Raw genomic sequence first — 20,036 nt, 5'->3', positions numbered from 1 at the left:
CCATGATAGAACTACAGTTATGGCATGTTTGCAGTCCTAAGCAGCTGCTGTGCCCTGCTCTGTATTCTGTTGCTATGGTAATTAATTAATCCCCTGCAGCTGTGATAGCCAAAGTGTGGGAAAATTCTATTCAAACCAGCCTGTTTTCAAACCAAAAAAGTCCTTCGAACAACTTCTTCCCGTTCAGAAACCGTGCCATGTATTCGAAAACCGTTTGAAGCGTATGAGAGGTCTATTTGTTTTCTCCGATATTCCCGTGTTTCATATCTCTACCTTGCTCAAAGTATTAACAGCGATGAGAGATAGATGATGTGCGCTCAGGTCTGACATTTTTCAGAAATATATGGAAAAACAGGTCTGAGCGTGAGTTTATCCTGTCGCGCCACATCGGTCAAAAGCACCTGGAGAGAAAACTGTAAGCCCTAGGAAAATTTTGAAAACATTTTACCGGAGCAATCGTGCGTATCTACGTCCTGACCGACTTTCAGGCAAATTGGGCAATATTTGTGGGCGTGAGGGTGAGTTAGAAATTATTTTGGGATCAGAAATCCACTCTCTCCCACACTCTAGCGGAGCGGCACTCACACTCTAAACTTTCCAAAAAATCAAAAACTCAACGTACCGTCTTTACTTTAGAAGAGATCACTGACGTAGCTACAAACTGAAATTTGAATGGCATTTCTACGTCATATCACGACGACACAGAAATCCTTCAAAAATATAGATTTTTTTCAGATTTTCCATCACCTCGCTCCATTGACTTGAATGGGGTTTTTGGGGGTCTTTTTTCGCAATTTACATTGCCATGGTAACTCCGAATCCCACCAGAAGTAATAGCTCCCCTCACGGCATCGAGCCACTCGTTCTGATACCACATTTGTGGGGGTGCACACAGCGGTACGAGCCGCATTAACGGTGACGTAAGAAAAATAAATAAATGGAACAATAGGTGTATCTGCCATGCAATGCATGGAGACAGTCACTTGCTTTGCAAGTCAGTCACTGCTCTCCCTATGCATTGCTATGTAGTCAGAGACGCACCTGAGCCATGCCCATAGCGCTGTTGCACTGGTAATCTCCAAACTTGGCCTGTTGGTTGGGCGTGACGGCGAGCGGCGGGTTGTCGAGGTCAGGGAATGAAGCCCTGATGGCCTCGCCGAAAACATCCTGCAGCCGCTGGTTGATGTTCAGCATGGATTTACCGCAGTGTGGCGTCTCCTCCTGAAGACTCTGAGGAAAACAACAACGCCACCATTACCAATATGACATAAAGATAAATCTCATTTTTTATACAAGATACAATTTCTGATATTAGTAGATACGTTTTTCCTTGCTTTCTTTTCCAAAACAAATAAATTAGGAATGACTGAAAGTATCTCCAAAAAGTAGATATTTCAGCCATCCCTTCTGTGAGTTGTATGATGGAGTGTTAAGTACAGGTTGCAAGAATTTCATGATAAATTAAAAGCTGTAAAATAGAAGCTGTAAAGCACAATTGTCGAGCAAGATGACATCATTCTGAGCTATGGAAAGCCAAGTAGAATTTTGGTGAAAATACGTAATTAAAAAAAAACACAATGTGACATTTTCCAAAAAATTTAATCTTCAAAAATCCTAAATCTGATTAATCTATAAAGTTGATTTATTGCTTGGCCCTACTGGAACGCCAGCCGCCACCCACCCTCTTCATGACGTTGAGGCGGTACTTCAGTCTGGTGTTTTCCTCCCGCAGATCCTCCAGGCGCTGCGATGGCTCAAAACTCTGACACTTTTTAAGATTCTCAATCTCTGCAGACAAACTTTGGATCTCACGCTCCTTTTGGAAAAAAAAGAAAAGAAAGCTCAAAATGAAACAAAACACTTGTACTGAGTTGTACGATGGAACTGTGAGGGCCAGGTAACAAAATTTTATTATTTAAAAGATATAGTCATAATAAATTTTACAAGGAGAAAGTCTTAAAATTCCAAGAAGACTTTGTTTTAATGAGACAATTATCAAGATCTGATGTAACCAGTTTAGTCTGTGGTTCTTTCTTCAAATTAGACTTTGTTTACGATTGTTTCAAAGTCCTGCTACTGATAATAATGTGATGCTGATGTGATAAAAGTGTTTACTTATCTGTAAAACCGATGCCAAATATTCTGGTAATAAAATTTTATTTCTGTATTATTTCGACTTTATTGTCGCACGACTGAATTCTTGTAGTATTATGGCTTTATTCTTGTAATTGAAAAAAAAAAATCTTAGCCTGTCCCTAGTAATTTGTTATAGAGTTAACAGGAACTCACAGTTTAAATAAATATAAGCTGTAAAACAGGCTTGTCAAAAAAGACAATGGCTTTGGCTATGCCGACATCACTCTGAGCTATGCAAACACAAGTAGTGTGCATTGGTGAAAAAAAACAATCCAGATATTCCAAAAATTTGATTAACTCGCCCATTCCTACTGTAGCTCCTCCAGAAACACAAGAGCCACTTCTCTGAACAATGCTACTTGCCAGGGCATAAGCTTTCCATTTTCATAGGATTCACTGCTCAGTGACCTGCCCAAAGCCTGTTTTAGTGCATCACATAAAATCCAAATGAAATACATTAAAGTTTGTAGCTGTATCTTCGCAAAAATGATTAAGAAGGTATGAATATCTTTGCAAGACAGAGCAAAACCTTTGGACCAGATCTGTGACATACCTATAGTGCAACAAAAATTCCTGATCAGCTCCACGACTGAATAAACACAAAATTGGTCAGAGTGAAACCAAAAGTGATTTTCTCTCTGTCAGTTATTGGAATAAACAATCAGATAAAAATACATCCACTTAAGTTGGTAACATTATCTTTTTTGCCTTAAGTTTGATTTTGTGGTAAGCATGCTGTAATTAATACATGTTCAAATTTACTAAAACGAAATAAACTCAGTAAGTATGAAGCTCACTGGAAATATTTTTTAAGAATTTTGCACATTTTCAGGTCAGAGTTCAAACAAAAAATGTTTATATTATAAATATTAGAAAAAGTTTACATCGTTGGCTAAAAAAACAACAACTTAGAATCTTTTTCGTATAGGCTTCGCCCTTTCAGGCTACCGCTAGTGGGTTTATCCCTCGCGCGCAGCGCAGCACTGAGGGCTGCGCCTTCATATACTCAGAAACGTAACCAACGTTTTTGATTAGATTCTAACTGAAAAATCCAGTTTTTACTTCACATAAAAATGTTACAAATCTACTATCTCCACCAGATGGAGCCAAGGACCTTCTAATAAAAAGTGATTTTTAACTTCAAAATGAAAGCAACAATAACTCCAGTGCTTAATGCAATTAAAATGACGCGTACATTGACTTTGGCCCACATTCCTTTAAGTTAAACTTAAATATTACATTGTGATAAATTCGGCAAATAAATAATGTAAGATTAAGGTTCATAATATTGCAAACTATTTATTTTTTCACTACTTTGACAGTAGAACATGGATGAATAAAGAACAAATAAAGCAACAATGTTCACAATAAAAAGGACATTTATATTTACGGTACAAGCCGAATTCAAAACTCAAGTCTGTTTACTTTAAATTGTGAAAGAAAACTTTTATTAAGCGACACTTTCTGCATATCAACAGGAAATCGTTAAATTTAATGTTTTTTGTAGAAAGTTTGGCGCAGCGTTGACGTGCCTTGGATAGTTTAAAGCTCTTCTAAAGCGTTTAGCCTCGCATATACATAATAAAGACCTACTAAGGTAACTCAATGATAAACCGGCGGCTCACCTGGTGCTGAAGCCGGGCTGTGTACTCGGTCACTGGGTCTCCCATCTCTCTGAAAAGCCGGGAGAAGAATCTGCTGCCGATAAGAAGCACAATCTCGTGTCTGATGAAACAAACTGCAGGATGAGGAAGAAGTTCAGGACTTACATTCGTTGTCTTTGATTGAGGTTTGTTACATTTGTGCAGCGCCATCTGCAGGACCGGAATGAGAGCCTCCGCCGGCCAAGCTTGGTGATGTCTCTGCAACAGATACAAGAAGAAAAAAAAACAACCAACAAACAAAAACAACAGAAACATTCACAACCTGAACTAATACACAACTTAAATATTAATCTTGAGTTACATTACAAAAAAGCATGCACTATATTAGTCTGGAAATTGATACTCTAAATAACCAGAAATGTGTTTTATTATGAGCTTAAATTTAAATGTGTTTTACTTTGCAGGTTATTTTTTTGTTTCCAAGTCCTTGACTTCGACCAAAACTGATATAATAATACATAAAAGCATAAATATATATTTAGACCAATAGTAGAGGAACTGGACATAGAAGGCAGCTCTCCTCATTAACATAATGATGCAGGAAGCAATGACAAAAGGAGGGCTTGTATAAGGAAAAGACAAAACAAAATATCTACTTTTCTTTACAAAAACACGTTTAGGGGAAATGAAAAAGAAAATATATAAATTTCTTGACGGAAACTCATGTGTAAGGACAAGGAAAAACTTTTTAATGTATGCTTTTATTTTTATGGTCAGTTTTGGTCCTGCACAGGACTGATCCTGTCAAAATTGTCAATAAACATAGACATACATAAATGGCTTGATGAAGTCATTACTGTGCCAAATATTGCATGTAAAAAAGGAGACCTTTCCCAACTTAAACATTTTCACAGTATTAATTGAATGTCATTAATAATAAATTTTCCATTTAATTTTCAATCTTAACTTTATTAATTTCTGTTTGGTTCATATTTTCCATATTCTGTATTTTGTTACTGTCAAATTTCTTTTTTTTTTTTCATTTTCAAATTATCCACCCATTTTGTAACACCCTTGTCCCTAGTGGGGTCAGGAGGGTTGCTGGTGCCTATCTCCAGCTAACGTTCTGAGCAAGAGGTGGGGTCACCCTGGACAGGTCGCCAGATGTAGCAACCATGCAGGACAAAACATTTGTACGTTCACAACTCTATATTCCTTCTCTCAGTCCTGAGTCCTCAGTCCAAAACAGATCTTAAACTTCAGGAACCGGTCTTCTTGGCTTCGGTGACGACAAAACCTTGTATAGTTGAGCGATGTTAAGATAACAATAAAATGGGAGTTTTGGTCTAAAAAAAAAAAGAAAAAAAAAAGAGTTCAACAGTCTATAGAAAATGCAGAGGTATGCGAATAAAAAAGAAGCAAATGCTCAAAAAAAAGGAGACCTTGCAAGGGAACGAAGCATTGCATTCCCTCACAAAGCTTTTGCCTCGCAAAGCTTTTGCATTACCTCACAAATGTTTTGTGTTCTCTTGCAATAATGTACTGATCAGTTCATGCAGCATAATTCAATACTGTAAGTCTTATGGTGGCCATCATACTTCTATTACATAAGGTTTTCGTAAGGTTTCTCCTTATATCTTAATAAATTGTTGTGAAATATTTTAAGTTTTATATATTTTTCTTTAGGATTGAAATGCACCATAAATCTATGAAATAAAAAAAAACCTTTCTGTAAGTAGGAAAGAAATAAAAAAAACACATCCAAACTATTTGAACTATTTCTGAGTTATCATCACAAGGTAATAAGTCATCTGACACTTTTGATTGTGTCTCTTATGTTGCTTCTGAACTGTTTAAAGGGCTGTTTACATGTGCAGTTCCATCTCAGCCTTACACAGACACAAACATGCAGTGAATAAATCAATTTCCAATCAGTTTTTTGCACCAAAGAGTTAATAATAACACGTTTTTGATTGAGGCTATTTGAAATGTTAAATTGACATACGCGACTCTATACAAAATAGACCAGCAAATATTGCAGAAAGCATATTGTGAGGTAACACAAAAGAAACAATTTTCCCCATGCCTCCTAGGGGGCTCCGTACATACGGAATACCATTGGGACATTGGTATTCTACTTTGTCATTTTTTAAACAAAACAGAAAAAGAAAAAAAACATGATATTTTTAAGTCTTTTCCAGCTCTTAATGCAGTCAGTAATTAAAAACAAAACTTCAATTATAAGAGAAAAAACATTTTTTTTATTTTTGTTGTGAAACTACAAAACAGTGTTTGTGTTTTGTCTGCCGTCTTCGTTTTTTTGTGCTGGTGAAATATTTACAACTCTTATCAACAGTTACAGTGTCTGAGAATAAAATTCACAGCTTTTTCTGGACTTTTGATAAAAAGAACAAAACTGGAGGAAAAAAAAGGACACCCAAATCACAAAAGTGCAATAAATACACGCCATATGGTTGTCGTAGTCGTCGGCAAACACGTCAAATGGTTCATCAGCAGTCATAATACGGACTATTAGAAAACAAAATCATAATCAAATGAGACCAAAAAAGCTGCAATTATACAAAAGCTACATGATTTACTGTGATTCCTTGGGAAAGCCGTCATTCCTTCATCCTGGTTCAGTTATAAGTCTGTTTATGGTTCATAGGTTCATCTATGTGCTATACAAGACTGACCATATTCAGAAAACAAACCTCTGTGGTTAAAAAGTAAATAAAAAATAAAAGGTTAAAGTTCATGCCATGGTGTTCAGTGAGGAAGTCAAGGATAAGGTCTTATGTTCCTGTGAGGAATAGAATTTTTCTACTGAATAAAGACATTTAACACCTCTGAATTTCAACACAACGGAGTGTAAATATTTTAGTTCTAATATGAACTGAAAACATTTACAGGATCTATATATCTTCCCAATTCTTCAATGCAGTTAATCTAAAAGCAGGGATCAGAGGAAAACATCTGGAATGACTGTAGCAGCAAGGGATAAAGTTTCAAAACAGACCAGGGTCTGTTCACTGCAGGGCAGAGGACTGAATTTGGGTCCACTAGCAGTAGATTCTAGGCTGTTCATGTCTCTTCGGTGGTCATTTTTTAGGTTGCTCCTCCGCTGGAGCTGTGGTTGGTTAAAGGAAGGATCTATAGAGCAGTTATAGGTTCAGGATCTGCAGAACGACTTAACTGAAATGAGTTTCTAGAAAAGAGAAAATCTCTCAAGGTCATGTCTATTCAGTATAAGACCCTAACTGAATTCACCACCCATCAATCCAATCAGTCAATTTACAATTCAACCATCCAATATATTATCCATCCAACCAACCATTCATCCATCCAATTTAGCATCCATCCAACCGACTATCCAATTTTTCATTCATCCATCCAATTTAGCATCCGTCGACCAAATTTATAGGAGTACACTGATTGCAGTTTTCTGGCTGATTGCGGATTATTGATTAAAGAGCCTAATTTGCTGATTTTGGCCGATCCCATTTTTTTTTTGTCTGAAATGTTGCTCAACATATCAAGAAAGTTGCTATCCATCCATCTGATTTATGTCGGATCAATGGATAGATACATCCATCCAATTTACCATCCCTACTTTCATCCATCCAGTTTACCATCCATCCATCCAGTCAGTCAATTTACCATCCATTCAATTGATCATCTTTCCATCCATCCATCCATCCGTCCGTCCGTCCATCAATCCAATTAATCAATTTACCATCCATCCAATGAAACTGCAATGTACTCAGCACCAACCATTTTATACCATTTACTTTATGCTACTGCATTATTTGACTCTTCATTATGTACATAAAAAATCTTTTAACAGTATTTGTAAAATGTTACCTGCTCAGGGACAACAGATAAAAATTTGGAAAATTCTACTAAATCTGGCATATTTACATCTGCACCTGTTGCAAATGTTAATGTGCATGTCTCTTTCAAATTCATTATAATTAAATCAGTCCTTCTGCCATCCATTAATCCATCCAATTGGATGAAGCATGAGAATCTTTCCTCAAACACTTCAGCTAAGTTTTTGCCTTCTGCAGAAAAAAAAGCCATCAGTCATTACAGATAACTACTCTGAAGAACCCCACAATAACAAAAAAAACATCCCTAATAATGCCTTTAATTTTTGAGTAAACAGTAAAACAGGCAACCAATGAAAAGATCAAAAACTGTAACGGCATGGGCTGTAAAACCTAAACAAGCTGAAAGAGCAGTAAAGAGGCGTTTAATGGTTCATTTAAAACTCTCAGTTAGGGCCAGAAAAAAATAAAAGGTGATATGTTTAATATATTGGTGCAAAACATTTTTACTTCCAGTTATAAAACACAGAGTGATATGTACATAAATACTCCAGTTATAGTAGGGAAACATTGCAGGATGAAGCCGAAAGTTAAGACTGATAAAACGGGACCAAAACAAAATCAGTCAGAAAGAAACAAGGAGTCTCTAAAGAGAAACCTTTATGTTCCTATGGGCTGACTGGAAGATTTGTTTCTCTTGTGAACAAACATACAATCAGTAGGAATTCACAGTCATCAAAAATACATTTTGATCTTCATTTCCTGCATGTTTCAACAATCAATAATCATCCAGCATGAAGGAGAGGCTTCTAGAAAACCTCAGATCAAGGTTCCTTTTGTGTTTTTTTTCTCCTAAAGTTTTATAAAGTGCAGACTATCCAATAAACTACCTGAGTGTTAGTGAGTTAGTGTTGTTTCTACATCATTTTGCTGAGCTGGTTAGAGATAATTGGACTGACAAAATGCTTGTTTTTCCAAGAGTGTGTCTGTAAAAGCCCGAATAACTTCTCGTTTTCCTCTCTGAGTTGGTGCGTAATGTTCTACAATCATCTTAAATGCTGCTTGTTTTAAGTTAAAATGGCAGATTCTACTGAAGAAATTAGTTTTAATTCATATGATTTGGTGACACCTGTGGACAAATGTGGTAAATGCAGGTGCTTGAGGATTCAAGTCTACTTCAATAATTTGGGATTTATAAATTAGAGAAACCTGCTGCTCTCACTGAATATTTTACAGAACCCATGTTCAAATTTTGATTTAATGTTTTAACTTTAAAAGTCTGAATGAATATTGTCACATTAATAAAATAATGTCATAAGTAATTTTTGCCAATAAAATTACCACCTCTCTTTTGCCCAAAGACGAATGCAGCACCTATGTGTTAGGAGCTGTTTCTTTTTGAAAAATTGCATGTTTATAAAAGCTATCATAGAAAAACAAAAACAATATTCAGGCCTTAACTGAATTCAATGAGAAAAACCTCTTCTGATATCTAAAATTGGATCCCTCTTAGCAACAACTTTTAAAACAAACTATCAGGAGTTCACAAACACCATACAACAGTTAAAATGTTGTTAGCTTCATGCTACTTAAAAGAAACTTTAGATCCTGCGTCAGGATATTTCTTGCTGAAATGCACCTTGGGAGTTGTAGTTTTAGGGAAAAGGTTTAAAATTCTCATTTAGCAAAAACAAGATGCACCAAATTTAACAAGCAGAAGGCCTTTAAACTCATACACAGATGTTTTCTTCACGTCTGCAGCAAAAACATAATAAAAGAAAAAAAAGAAAACACTGTGCTTGTGTGTTTGCATATACAATTTTCTAAATGCTCTAAAAATAAAGTATGATTATTAAATATTTTTCAGATTTGTTTTGATTCGTCATCAGCGTAAACTGAACTCTAGTACCATTGTTGATTTAATTTTGCGCTACTTATGTACATTATTTGTGTAAGTTTAGTATAAAAGTCAGATTATTTTGCTGGAATGACTTGAAACAACTAAAACTAGCTGGTTAGTAACAGAAACAAAACAGCAAATAAAGATGGAGGAGCTCCAGCAGAGCCATCTTACATGTACAGACTACCCACATGAGAAGTGCTGAGCTGCTTTAAAATGTGTTTCTTCACCGTTTTGAGTGGTCTTTTTTCGTGTCCAATATGTTTTTAACTCTTTACGACAGCAGCGAGAGTTCGCCCTGCAGCGGGGGAGGAACAGGGTCAAAGGGGAAAGATACTTTGAAATGCTTCTCTACACGTCGTCGGCCGGCAGGTTGGGGATGCTGGTCTTTGCTCGTGTCAAAAACGCAATCTTCTCTCTAGAAAATAAAATATGTTAAAAAGCAGACTGTAACATATTTTAGATTTTTGATTACATCCATATTCTGTTGATGGCAAAATAAAGTCTAACTTTTACACTCAGCCAGTCACAGCTTCTCTGTAATGTAGACTTCTTATAATAATGATAATAAATAGTAAATTTAAATACAAAAATAAATAAGCTAAATAACTAAAACATCTAAACAAAATAAAAATCTCAATAAAGATAACAATTTTATAAAAACCTAGTAAAAAATCTGAATAAAATAAAATCCTAAATTAATAAAAAAGGTTCAAATAGGAATAAACAAATAAATACAAGTGCAAAATAAATAAGTAATCAAAATAACTAAAAACAAAAGAAATAAAGAACCTAAATAAAAAATAAAATATCTAAATAAATTTATTAACATCTAAATAAAAAAAGTAAAATTAACATATCAAACAAAACAAATAAATAAATCTAAATAAATCAAGAATTTCAAAAAATAACCAAGTAAAATACACACCAAGTAATAAGTGTGTATTATAAACCATTACATTCATTATATTAATTCACTATGTCCTGTTTCAATTACTGTATTTTCCGGACTAAGTCGCTTTGGAATATAAGTCACAAAAGTAAAAAAATGCGTCATGAAGAAAAAAACCAAATCGCACCTGTTTCAGCCAATCTATGAAAAAACTCTGACTTATCATACATAAAATACGGGAAATAACTGGGACCTGATCTCCTACCTAAAGGTCTGGACCTCAGAGAGCTCCTTTCCACTCTGTCCTCTGATCTTGTGGACGTCCTTGGCTGCTGCTTTCATCATCTTCTCTACCCGTTTCTCCTGCAGCTGCTCCTCTCGAGTCTGAAACAGACAAGGTATTAAAACCGCTGTTCCCTTAGTGGGATCGTCCTCCTGTCTGGTGGGTTTTCTAACCTGTTTCTCAGCCTGTTTGAGGAGCAGACAGAAGCGCTCGTCCTCTTGGACCCAGGCAGGCAACTCTCTCTGTCCCTGCTGCCTTGCCTTCTCCAGCTGCATCTTCAGCTCCCGCAGAACTCGCAGCTCCTGGGTCAGCCGGGCCTGCCGTGTCCGGGACACCTGTAGATCCAGCTCCAGGTCCAGGGAAGTGCGGAGGAGACCGTCCAGACCTTTCACCTGCACTGGAGGCTGTCGGGAGGACAGACAGAAGCCCTTAAAGGGACAGTATTATGGGTTTTCAAGGCATATAGTGCCATTTTAGAGCTTCTGTTGTCATACATATGAAATATGACGCAAAAGAAATGTGACTTTCTAATTTAACATCTTGAAATTGCGACTCTGTTTCTTGAAGAAGCTCCTGCTCTTTCCAACACTCCCCCTTCATGGCTCCTCTTTTACCAGCGTTGCACTGAGAAGTAGCTCAAATAAAGAGCTCAGCTGATATGCAGTTTCATCACATGCTTGCTAATTGCTGCAGGTTAGTCTGAAGGAGCAGAGTGGTGGAGTCACAGGGGAGGGGTGCTCTGTGAGGTGGTATTTTGGAAACTGCAGCAACAAGGACACGAAGCCAGAAATTCAAATTTTCAATGACAAGTACATTTTTTTTTACAAAAATGCTTTTATCATCCTGGCTGCCCAGTGGAGCAGTTGGTAGAGCTGTTGCCTTGCAGCAAGAAGGTTCTGGGTTCGATTCCCGGCCCCGGTCTTTCTGCATGGAGTTTACATGTTCTCCCTGTGCATGCATGGGTTTTCTCCGGGTACTCCGATTTCCTCCCACAGTCCAAAAACATGACTGTTAGGTTAATTGGTCTGTCTAAATTGCCCCTAGGTGTGAGTGTGTGTGTGCCTGGTTGTTTGTCCTGTGTGTCTCTGTGTTGCCCTGCGACAGACTGGCGACCTGTCCAGGGTGTATCCCGCCTCTCGCCCGGAATGTTAGCTGGAGATGGGCACCAGCAACCCTCCCGACCCCACTGAGGAACAAGGGTGTCAAGAAAATGGATGGATGGATGTTTCTAAGGTACTTCTAAATGCTAATCTGAGATGTTTTGCAGTTATTCTACATGTTTTATGTCAGACTGCTCAATATCATCAAACAGAAAAACTCCAAACACCCAAATATTCCTAAAATGGCAATACAATATAACCGCAGTTTAAACATAGATGACTGCATGAATGAAAAGGATTCCCTCTGCCTACCCTTTTCATGCGCATGCTGCGTCTTTCTGAGGCATTTCTGACAAACGGAGACTTCTTGGAGAGTGTGGAGCTGTCGCTGTCGCTCCGATTAATCTGCAGAATGAAACCATTAGATTAAAGACACAACTGTAGCAAAGTTTTTTTCTTTCACATGATGGTGAAGGTTGTCAGTTACCCTGCAAATGTACTGGCTCTGAGGTCCAGGGGAGAAAGTCTTGGAGCGGATGATGGTGTTGCCCCTCATAAAGGGGATCTGCTGGTGGAAGTCAGGACGGCGCTCCTTGGGTCGAACCACCGACCACTGATGACATGTTGACAAATTGTCAGTGCTTGTCTCTTTGTTGACCTGGAAGATGGTGATACATCGATAACAAGACAGTTAAGATCAGGACTCAACTACCAACTTTTCTTTTTGCTCAAAAGGTAGAAATAAAAGCTGCTACCTTCTCAGTGATGGGTGCCGTCGGAGTGGATTTGGCCACCTTCTGCTCCTCTTCATTCTCCTCTTTCTCTCCAACCCATTGACTGTTGTCAGGGTAAAACTCTTCCTCTTCATCTTCAGTTTCCACACCCTCCTCATCATTTTCGTCTTCCTCTTCATCAGACATGTCTGCCTCAAGAAGATCGCCTTGCCTGATGATCCACAGACACATTTTTATTCCATCCTAGTCCAGTAGAATCTAGGACTGCTTGGTAAAAATTAGACCAGAAAAGTAGTTTTGCATTGTCACATCTACAAAAATGGAGGTTTGAAAACCGACATGAACTTTGGGAGTTGTTTATGTTTGAAAACTTTAACACAACCAGCGGTTTTCAGATTAAAGACATGATTCTGAGATTCTGAGATCCAAATCAGAATTTTAAGAAAAACATTGTAATTCTGTGATTGAAGTACAAATCCTGAGATTAAAGTCTAAGTTTCGAGATTAAAGTTTGAAAGAAAAGTCAGAATTCTGGGATTAAGTCCCATTAAGGTCAAAATTTCGAGAAAAACAGAATCCTGAGATTCAAGTCAACATCTTCAGAAAAAAAGTCACATTTCTGAGATTAAAATATCTTTTTTCTTTTCCAGTGGCCCTAATCCTCCTTTGTAAACATAAAAGATCTGGGTTTACATATGTTGGATTACTACTCTAACATGTTTAAAATAATAAATGGGCATCAAACACTGTTCAAGAAGGGACTAGTTTAAATTTTCAAAGTAGAGCTTTCAAAATAAGAATCTTGTTTCGTCATTTAAAAACATGTTCTATAAAACAAGTAAAACCAAACCAGTGACGAAAGGAGCTTATGTTTGTCTTTTTCAAATAAAGAACACAAATAAAGACTTTTCACATTTAAAGTCTAATCGTTTCATAGGTTCAATTATTAAACTAGTCTCAATTAAAGAAATAATGCTGATTTAGGGTTTGTCACCATTGGGTAGCTCTGTGGTCTGTTAATACCGCAACAGAAATACACAATGAATCAAGCAACAGAAAACTGTTTTGGACGGTAGGTCCACCTATAATTTTGCCACAATTTGGGTTTCTATTACATCATTCTGTGTGATTCAACACAGACAGAGCAGAGCAAGACACATGTAAGGAAAGGTTGGAAAACATACCACTCAGTCTCAGGAGGCTGGACTCCTTCGTGTGTCTGAAACAAAAAAATTTCATAAATAATTATTGGGTCAAAAAACACCAATAAAGTGGGTTATAGTGAGTTACTGCTAATAAATCTGGTTGGACAAGCTGTTAATTCTAAGAATCTGCACTAGGTGTCAGTTCCTCTGTAGTTACCCTGCCAGGGCTGCCCTGTGCTCTTGTTTCCTTGTCCTTGTTGTTAATCTCAGACATGTGGAGGCGACTCAGCAGGTTGTACCACTTAGTGTGTCGCTCCTCTGAACAGCTGACATCAGCCAGGCTGATCTGGGCTCCAGCCTGAAGGAGAGGAAAAACAATCAGAACACTTCCTGCTGAGATCCTTCAGCCATCATGATGAGAACCTTATTTAAATCTTTAAAAATCTCATAAATAAGAGCTGAACAGGGACCCACCAGACAGTCCTCATGGCCTGACTTGCTGGTGTTACAGATGTCAACCCTGAGGGTCTTTTGCCGCAATCCGTTGTGTGACGTCTGCATGCCGAACACCTCGTTGATGGCCACCACGTCCTGAGGGAGCAGACCTCGTGTTCGGAAGAGGCAGTGGGTGGCCTGAACGGGCGGCAGCACCGCCATGCGGACGTGCCTGCAGGAAACATTTTATGTTACCGTTTGTTCTTTGATTTAATACAGGATTCATGATGGCAGAAATTAGTTCATACATTTTCTGATCAGCTGGCAGAAAGAGGGCACTGCAGTTGGACAGCTGCATAATATAGACAATGAAGCGTTGGTCTCTGGATTCGTAGCGGAAGCCGAGCTGGACCTGGGAGCAGCCAGACGCAGACCGGTCCTCATAGGAGCTCAGGAGGAGTTCTGTAGGAAGGCCTGGCCTGGAGAAGAAGCAGCAAGAGGGGAAACGTATACACTTTTCTTTACAAAAAACTGGCTTTAAAGCTATTAACATATTAAAAATATATATTTTTACATATTTGTTAAAAAAAAGAAAAAAAGATCTCCTATGCCTACTCCCGATGATTACTAGGAAACAACCAATCAGGGCCAGGAGGCGGGCCTTAGGTCTTAGTGCTGTCAATCACCCATCCGTATGAAACTGCTAGTTAACATTGCCACCAATGATATTTCTCCACTGTTAGCACACTGAGCCGGGAGTACATGAGATGACCGACAGCGCTAAGACCCTCCTCCTGGCTCTGATTGGTTGTTTTTGGTCATGAGTGTTGCATATTTCTTTAGATGGCAACAGTAGCTCAGGGAAGAGTTGGAGGAGGTCAATCTCTTCACAGATTATTAGTCTCATAAGAAACTGTCACGACTTGGTGGCAGTTTTAACAAATATGTAAAGAAGATTTTTTAAATAAAAGTTACATACTGCACTTTCAATACGCATAAAAATAAAGATGAAACGATGCAGAAATGAAAATGAAACATACTTGCGTTCTGATGGTTCGTAAACTCCACTATCACCGGCCACTGACTCATCGGATACAGCTGAGGTCACGCCCATCTTCTTTGGCCCCGCCCCTCGAATCTGAGCACCTACATTAAACAGTTATGACAAAGAAAAATAAAACAATGTACAATGCAACCAGGCAGCAGATCTCCAGGTTTCCTGAATGTCTTTTTCATTAGTTTTGGGCTGCTTTTTAACTCACTTGCTAACAGGTGAGTTAATGCATTTTATGAGCTCTAAAGCTAGAGCTCATAAAATGCATCCAAACCACAGACTGTATTTAAGCAGCAGAAATAGCTTTAAATATGAAAATTGTTATTACTGTCAATTTTGATTTGCACTCTTCATGAAGAAAAAAGTACATAAAGTAAAATGTTCATTGTTTAGACCAGGGGTCTGCAGCCTGGAGTCATTCGCGGCACCAACTAATGGTTTTAAATGTAAATATAGTAATAAACTCATCTATATCAGTGGTCCCCAACCTTTTTCTTATCGCGGACCGGTCAAGACTTTGAAATTTTGCTGCGGCCCGGAGGGATGGGGGGGGTATATGTTGGTGTTCTCACTAAAGCCTGAATATGCCCGATTTGGGTTGTCTTGGCCCTTTTATCACAGCCTGTGGGGTTTTCCCTGACTGGGAACGAGAATACAACCTGTTGAATGTGACAGGTAGCCAATCAGAAAGCACAGTGATGTAAAAACAGAGGGGAATCCCAAACAGCTGACATATCGCGCAACTGATAGTTTGGTGGATATCGGAGATGATATGTGGAAATGTTTATTATTATATGTAAAGGTCATTATTATATATTATTATGTTTATTCAGTTAAAAATGTTAACTATGAAAAAACACATTCACCTCCAAATCAGTGCAGCAAATAGAGCGGCTGCTCCCGTCGTCTTTTATCCACTGCCTTTTCTTTTAGTTATGTCTTTTATTCAAATGAGTCTACTAACTATCACTATTGCTTCTACATCGTCATCCGTGTTTGGTTACTCTAAATTCCCTCTATGTTGGGGGTTTTACTGGATTATCCTCTGGAATCGGGATGTTCATGACTGGAATCAGTTCGTGTTGCTCCTGCCTTGGACACACGAACCGATCGAACCTGTTGGACTTTTATCAGCTCTGTGGCCACAGACAATTCTTAAATCTTTCCGTCTAAACCAGACTTAAGACTCAAAAGCTCTACTCATCTCCTTTCGACCACTGCCCAAACTCTCTGACTCTGGTCGCTATGGTAAAGTTTACGTATCCTTTCAAAATAAGATACAGATGCGCCACAAAAATTAACATTTTACTTTTGTGAAAATTTTAACTCACGATAATGACTAACGGGAGCCCTGAGCTTGTTTCTCTGCAACGAGACGGTCCCATCTGGGAGCGATGGGAGACAATGACACCCGTGCTGTGTTGATTGAGCACAGCCTGCTTGGTCTCTACGTGGCGAAGCAGCTTGAAGCTTCATTGCCTCATTAGCAGCCGGTCGCCGCATGTTATGCAGAGCGGGCTTGTAATGTGGGACTCACCTACCGGTCCGAGATAAATCCATTCTCCTATCTCTTCTCTGGGCCTTTTCCCCTTTGCAAAGAAACTTTCCAAAGGCATCTGATCTTTTTCTTACTTTTTCTTACTCATTTTGTTGCTTGTGGGCTCAATGTTGAGCCCACAACATTGAGCTCAATGCAAGTAACCGAGAGAATCCGGTTAAAGGATTTTCAAAATAAAAGATCCTCCAGACTCAAACAATACATAAAACTGTATTGTTCCTCCAGACTCAGACAATACATAAAACTGACCGGTACCGGTCCACAGACCGGGGGTTAGGGACCACTGATCTATATTAATGCTATTGCAACTATTATTGTTATCATTACAACTATTATTACTGATACTACTATTACAATTATTATTACTATTACTACTATATTATTATTAATATTACAACCATCACTATTCCTGCTATTGCTACTACTGCTATTGATATTATTACCATTACTACCATTATTTTTACTACTACTATTACATTAATACTATTATTGCTATAAATATTATTATCACTTCTACTGTGTTTATCGTTACTATAACTGCAGCATCCCTGAAAGCGAAACGTTGCATCGACTTGTTTTATTTGTGCAAGTTGAACAACAGGAGGTCAGTGAGAAAGTCCTGCATACATAATGAGCAATGAGCTGAGTTCTGGCAGCAGCAATGGAGACTGAACCAGAAACCGGACACCAGGTCCACCTTTCACCTGCGGCTCTGACAGGAGTCACGTTCTGCCTCTCACAGGCTGCTTCCAGCTCCATCTGACCCACTCTGATGTTTACAAATCAAACAACAAATGTGATACTCTATTTTTTTTTTTATTTAACAAAATAAAACTACAATTTGTTGTCCCCCACAGAGTGTCTAATTTTTCTGCAATAATAAAACTGCTAATAAACCGGCTTTACGTTCATAAATGGAGGAAGCAGAAGGTAAACTGAGGAACGTCCAGCAGTGCAGCGTGAAAGAAGGAAAACTCTCCACAATAGGAAGCAGCAGGAGGAAAAGGTTGTAGCTCTATTAGAAAACAGATGAAATTGAACCCGTCCATCTCACTCACGGTTTAGATTTCTTATCACTAGCTGACTCAGGATTCCTGATATTCTGCTTTCTAGTGAAGATATTTTCTCTGGTATCTTTGTAACACAGGAGGTGAAGATTGGCCCTGAAGTCTCAGAGCTGTGCAGTTACTTCTTACTTTTCATTATGCAGATGTAATCTAGCTCTGAAGGGACAGGGCATGGAAAAGTTTGGGAACCCCTAAACTAGGTAACCCTCTGCAGGAGACAGGCTTTTAGGTCAAAAATGGTAGTAATGTGCTCTATGTTTTATTATAATATTAACACATTACAATTTTTAAATGTTAGCATTAATGTTGAGAGGCCGACTTTCTGTTGAACCATGACTGATGCTAGGAAGAGGCACAGAGTTCTGGGTAAAAGGCTGACCTTTGCCCTCGTCTCCAAGGACACTGTCCAGGTTCTGCTTGTCCTCCAGCTGCTCTGTCCGCTGCTGCTCAGGATCCAGCTCCAGCTCTGTCAGCCTGCTGCGCAGCTCCAGGTGCAGCCCAACCCCGCCGGGCCCCGCCTCCCCTGACAGGAACGTGGTGTCCGAAACCAGCGGCGAGCATGGCGGCGACAGCGACGACAGAGATGAGCGCGGAGACAACGAGTTCATGGAACGCGGCGTTTCGGACAGCCTGAGGGCCTGGACCCGGGAAGACTCTGCGCCGCCAGGCCCGGCGTCATCAGACCGCTCAGCGCTGCGTTGGCCGCAGCCCATCACCACCTCATGCTCGTGGATGGTGGTGATGGAGCTGGAGGGCCGGTAGCCGACCGGGCCGCCGTCCTGCAGGAGGTTGTCCAGCTTGCTGCACAGGTCTGGGTCGGCCAGCTCAGGCTGCTCCAGGTAGAGATCAGTGAAGCTGAGGGAAGAGGCGGAGCCAAGGCTGGATGTGGTGGCCAGCGAACCACGGCTGGATGCCAGCGAGCCGCGGCTGCTGCCGGACGAACAGGACAGAGTGCTGGCCGACAGGCTGAAGGGAAAACACAAAAAATATATGAAATATTTCTGAAGATGATTAGTAATGAAATGTTTCAGTTCACTTCCATTTAAGAATGGGAAATATGGAGTTTTATCACAATGTGTTCAAATACTATTTTATGACATAGTATTAGTTCCTAAAAAACTAAAACGTAAAATAACAAAATTCTCAGAATAATTATGAGAAATTGTAATATGACTTTACGACTTTATTCACATAATGCTACAACTATTCTCATATCTTGAAATAAAAATTAAGCTTTTTTATGCTCTCTTGAAAATAAACAGGAGAAAAGAGTAAAAGTAACATTTAGCCAGTTTTTTTAATTGAAATTTTTATCACAAGATATTTTTCACAATAATACACAATGCCCATGTTTGCAAATTTTTATTAACATCCGCACAATATTTTAAAATGTTTTGCACACATTTGTGATGGAAATACAACTAATGACTGAAAGTTGCTTTTCAGTAAAAAAAAAAAAAAAAAAAAAAAGGGAAAAAAAAGAAGCTACTTTCATAGATCTTCAGATTGCTTGGAAGGAAGAGAAATAAAGTTTGTACCAAGTTAAAACCCAAAATGTTTTTGACTCCATCATCATGGAGGTTTCTGCTTTGGGCACCAGCAGCAGGTGTGTTTATTTTTTTTACTGAGCTTCCCTTCCTGGGTTCAGACTGAATATTTTGGTAGAGTAGAAGAACCAACCTCCTCAGCTCCGTCTGCAGAGACGTGGCCAGTCGAACCGTCTCCTCCAGCTCCCGCACCAACTCGCTCCTCTTGCAGTGGAGTCGCAGCCTGAAACGACAGACATGTTTGAAAAATAATCATCAAGGTTTCAGCAGCTTCTGGATTAAAAGCTTCACATTGGAAACACAGGACAGATTTAAGGCAGCAATTTATAAAACCCCACAGACTAATAATAATCTAAAAATTTTACTTAATTAATCCAGACATTCACGTTACCAGTAAAAATGAAGAGAAGGGAAGAAAAAGAAAAGAAAGAAGGAAAGAAAGAAAAAAAGACCCAAGAAAGATTAGATGGGAAGGAATGGAAAGGAAGATGCAGGAAAGAAGGGAAGGAAACAAGGAAAGAGGAAGGATACAGGAAATATGAAAGGGAAGACAGAAAAAGGAAGAAAGAAGGGATGACTACAAAGAAAGGAAGAAAGAGAACAAGAAAGAAAAAGGATGGACACAAGCCAGACTTAAAGGAAGGAAGAGAAGAAGGAAGGAAAGGAAGGATTTGCCTGTAAAGAGCAAAAGGAAGGAAGGACAAGAAAAGACAGAGGGGCAAAAATGAAAGAAGGGAGGGAGGGAGGGAGG

At 38.8% G+C, this 20,036-nt stretch overlaps 2 protein-coding genes across 3 annotated transcripts in view; both read right to left on the bottom strand.

Annotated features, from left to right (window-relative positions):
* Positions 1–3,963, bottom strand: part of rars1 (arginyl-tRNA synthetase 1) — a 36,485-nt gene extending 32,522 nt beyond the window's left edge. The window contains exons 1-3 of the mRNA XM_008428441.1: positions 3,762–3,963; positions 1,682–1,816; positions 1,042–1,230 (exon numbers count right to left, since the gene is read on the bottom strand). Of these exons, the coding sequence (XP_008426663.1) occupies positions 1,042–1,230; positions 1,682–1,816; positions 3,762–3,950 (513 nt within the window). The 5' untranslated portion in view covers positions 3,951–3,963. The remainder of the gene's footprint in view (positions 1–1,041; positions 1,231–1,681; positions 1,817–3,761) is intronic.
* Positions 3,964–6,018: 2,055 nt separating this feature from the next.
* Positions 6,019–20,036, bottom strand: part of wwc1 (WW and C2 domain containing 1) — a 50,772-nt gene continuing 36,754 nt past the window's right edge. For both annotated transcript variants that reach the window (XM_008428437.1, XM_008428439.1), the window contains exons 11-23: positions 19,419–19,508; positions 18,118–18,704; positions 15,100–15,205; positions 14,368–14,538; positions 14,099–14,291; positions 13,842–13,982; positions 13,664–13,698; positions 12,501–12,690; positions 12,233–12,403; positions 12,058–12,150; positions 10,819–11,049; positions 10,628–10,746; positions 6,019–9,888 (exon numbers count right to left, since the gene is read on the bottom strand). In XM_008428437.1, coding sequence (XP_008426659.1) covers positions 9,822–9,888; positions 10,628–10,746; positions 10,819–11,049; positions 12,058–12,150; positions 12,233–12,403; positions 12,501–12,690; positions 13,664–13,698; positions 13,842–13,982; positions 14,099–14,291; positions 14,368–14,538; positions 15,100–15,205; positions 18,118–18,704; positions 19,419–19,508 — 2,194 coding nt within the window. In that variant the 3' untranslated portion in view covers positions 6,019–9,821. The remainder of the gene's footprint in view (positions 9,889–10,627; positions 10,747–10,818; positions 11,050–12,057; positions 12,151–12,232; positions 12,404–12,500; positions 12,691–13,663; positions 13,699–13,841; positions 13,983–14,098; positions 14,292–14,367; positions 14,539–15,099; positions 15,206–18,117; positions 18,705–19,418; positions 19,509–20,036) is intronic.

The sequence above is a fragment of the Poecilia reticulata genome, linkage group LG14 (assembly GCF_000633615.1).
Source record: "Poecilia reticulata strain Guanapo linkage group LG14, Guppy_female_1.0+MT, whole genome shotgun sequence".
Lineage (NCBI taxonomy): Eukaryota > Metazoa > Chordata > Actinopteri > Cyprinodontiformes > Poeciliidae > Poecilia > Poecilia reticulata.
The sequence above is the reverse complement of the archived record's forward strand: the minus strand, read 5'-3'. Positions and strand labels throughout refer to the sequence as shown.